This window comes from Trachymyrmex cornetzi, unplaced genomic scaffold, assembly GCF_001594075.2.
Source record: "Trachymyrmex cornetzi isolate Tcor2-1 unplaced genomic scaffold, Tcor1.1 scaffold637, whole genome shotgun sequence".
Taxonomy (NCBI): Eukaryota; Metazoa; Arthropoda; class Insecta; order Hymenoptera; family Formicidae; genus Trachymyrmex; species Trachymyrmex cornetzi.
The window spans coordinates 312678-315094 of record NW_017299956.1 but is presented as its reverse complement, the minus strand read 5'-3'; the positions used below and the strand labels follow the sequence as shown (position 1 = coordinate 315094).

Below are 2417 nucleotides of genomic sequence, written 5' to 3'. Positions count from 1 at the left end.
TAAAAATACAAATTGGAAAGTGATTATTTCAGTATATTTAAAACAATTTTAAAAGAAAGAAACAGTACAAATGTGGCTTTTTACATATGTTGACAGTAGACAGTAAGTTCACTTGTATTGTCAATATCACAGTTTTTTATGTATGTAGTACATATGTATATTTTTTCATATTTATCGTAGTAGCATCAATTATAGTCATTTCACTTCACAGATTAAGCCACGTGCCTAGAACGATAAATCTTTGATAAGACTAAACAATATATAACTCGCAAATTATAAACAGACTTCAAAGAACAAATAATATTTAAAATTTATATTTAATTTTTATGATTTTGAATAAATAACGATATCCTCCAAGTCATTTAATTCATCGTCTTCTTCAATGCCTGCTCTGTTGGTAATATGTATATAAAATTAAGAGAGAAGAGTAATAAGTCAGAAATATAAAATTATCGTATTTTAGGCATACGATAATGAAGTGCTATCGTACATCGTATGTATAAGTAAAATTATCGTACGTGTACTAAAATTATCGTACGGTTACCAACACTGGATGGCGCGGGCAGTATTGTTGGACGGGCCGGATTTCAGATGCATGATGCGCGTCCAATGTAGTTTCAGTAACATACCGATCACTAGTAAATAGGAGATCATTAGTCGCCTATGTAAAATTTTTTCAAAAATGTTGAACGCGCATGCGTCTGAAATCCGGCCCGTCTAACAACACTGGGCGCGGGCCGGCCGAGCGGCGCACGGAAGGACTAAGTTCACGGAGTGGCACGCAAGGCGGAAGCGCCAGACATACGTTTTGATTTTTGGCGGTACTTTAAACACTGTTGTGAAAGCGTGCGCAGGCGCACTACTACAAGTTATATCCATCCGGACGAGACTTAAGGGAGCATAATTATCTTTCAGCTTTTATCTAATCAGTCTCAATATTGTGGTGAAAGTTTCTTTACCCTGCGAAATTATAATTAGTTTTAATGCTTTGGTGGATGAAGGGTTTTTTGCTGATTTTATAAGTTGTTTCGGCAAATTGTCTTATCGATGAAATTTAACAAATTATTGATCCATGAAATTTATTGCAGGAACGGCTACGCGGAGGCTGTGTCCGATCGATTGTGCTCGCAATACAAGTTCCGACCCAGTGACAAATATGTGCCCATGATGCCTCTGAGTATGAACAAATGAATTTGGAAGCTCGGAGAAATAGGCAGCCTTCGCTCGCGGAAAGAGAAAGGATTGATGGCCAGTATGCGTCATACTACAGATTAGGGCTGCCGCAGACAAAATTTCTGTAACAGTAACCTTAAGGGGATGCTGGAGTGTCCCGTTTTATTATTAATTTTTAAAGGCTCTTTTCTTTTAATTGTGTTTATGGATTGAAAAGTCCTTCTCCACAATTAAAGTATCGACAACAACACAGGCTGCCAGCTACAATTTAATACGAAAAATGAAAGAAAATTAAAAATTGTAGTTTTGTCACCTGCTTCTGCAGTCAACTCGTCACAATATGTGCTGCATATAAGAGTTTCAAATTTTACCCGATTAAAATAAGTAGCAAGCAGCCTACAGAAAACCTCGAAGAACAATTCTATGCTTTTAGAAACGAGGTAGGGGCTTCAGTATAAGAGAAAAGAGTCGCCGAAAATTTCGTTTGTATATTACGAGTGAAATTGACGTGAAGCCATGAAACCAAGCAGTATTTTAGTTGATCTCTTTCTAAGAGATGGCGTTGCAATATGTTAGATAAGGACAGATGAATGCGTTTGAACGAGACACAACGATATATAATAAGTATAAGAAATAAATGAAAGATGTCACTATTATCGAATTTGGAATTTAAAAAAGTCTGTACTATCGACCTTGATTAAGTTCGACCGTCACTCCAGCATCCCCTTAAGACGTGAACTTAAGCCGATGAGCCAATCAGGATATTGTTTTAGATCTACGTACTGTAACGGAAATAGAAATAGCAGTAAACTTATCCATAAGGCGAGTTTCAACCGGTTGAAATTCGCCTTATTGCGAGGTTATGAATAAGTTTACTATTATTTCCATTTCCGTTAGATTACGTAATCTAAAGCAGTATCCTGATTGATTCATCAGCTTAAGTTTACGTCTTACGCATACTGCTACGGAATTTTGTGTGCGGCAGTCCTTATCACGGTCGAGAAGTAACGCGTTACTTATAACGTCGTTATGTTTATCGATACTTTTTTCGATAACAATCGTTACTTTCTTCTGTCTGTTCGATATTAATGATATAAAATAAATCAATTGTTACTTTTTATCGTTACTTTAATTCCCTATTCTCTTTATATCTATTTAATCACATTATTTTTTATTGAATAAAAATATTTTATTTAAATAAAAATTTTTTAATATCAAAAAATATTTTATACTTTATATCTTAG

The 2417-nt window shown here is 35.1% G+C and overlaps 1 protein-coding gene across 2 annotated transcripts in view; it reads left to right on the top strand.

Moving 5' to 3' along the window:
* Positions 1 to 1296, top strand: part of LOC108766852 (acidic phospholipase A2 PA4) — a 21058-nt gene extending 19762 nt beyond the window's left edge. The window contains exon 4 of one of the 2 annotated variants that reach the window (XM_018516385.1): positions 1089 to 1296. In XM_018516385.1, coding sequence (XP_018371887.1) covers positions 1089 to 1191 — 103 coding nt within the window. In that variant the 3' untranslated portion in view covers positions 1192 to 1296. The remainder of the gene's footprint in view (positions 1 to 1088) is intronic. The other variant, XM_018516384.1, reaches the window with a different exon arrangement.
* Positions 1297 to 2417: the final 1121 nt, after the last annotated feature.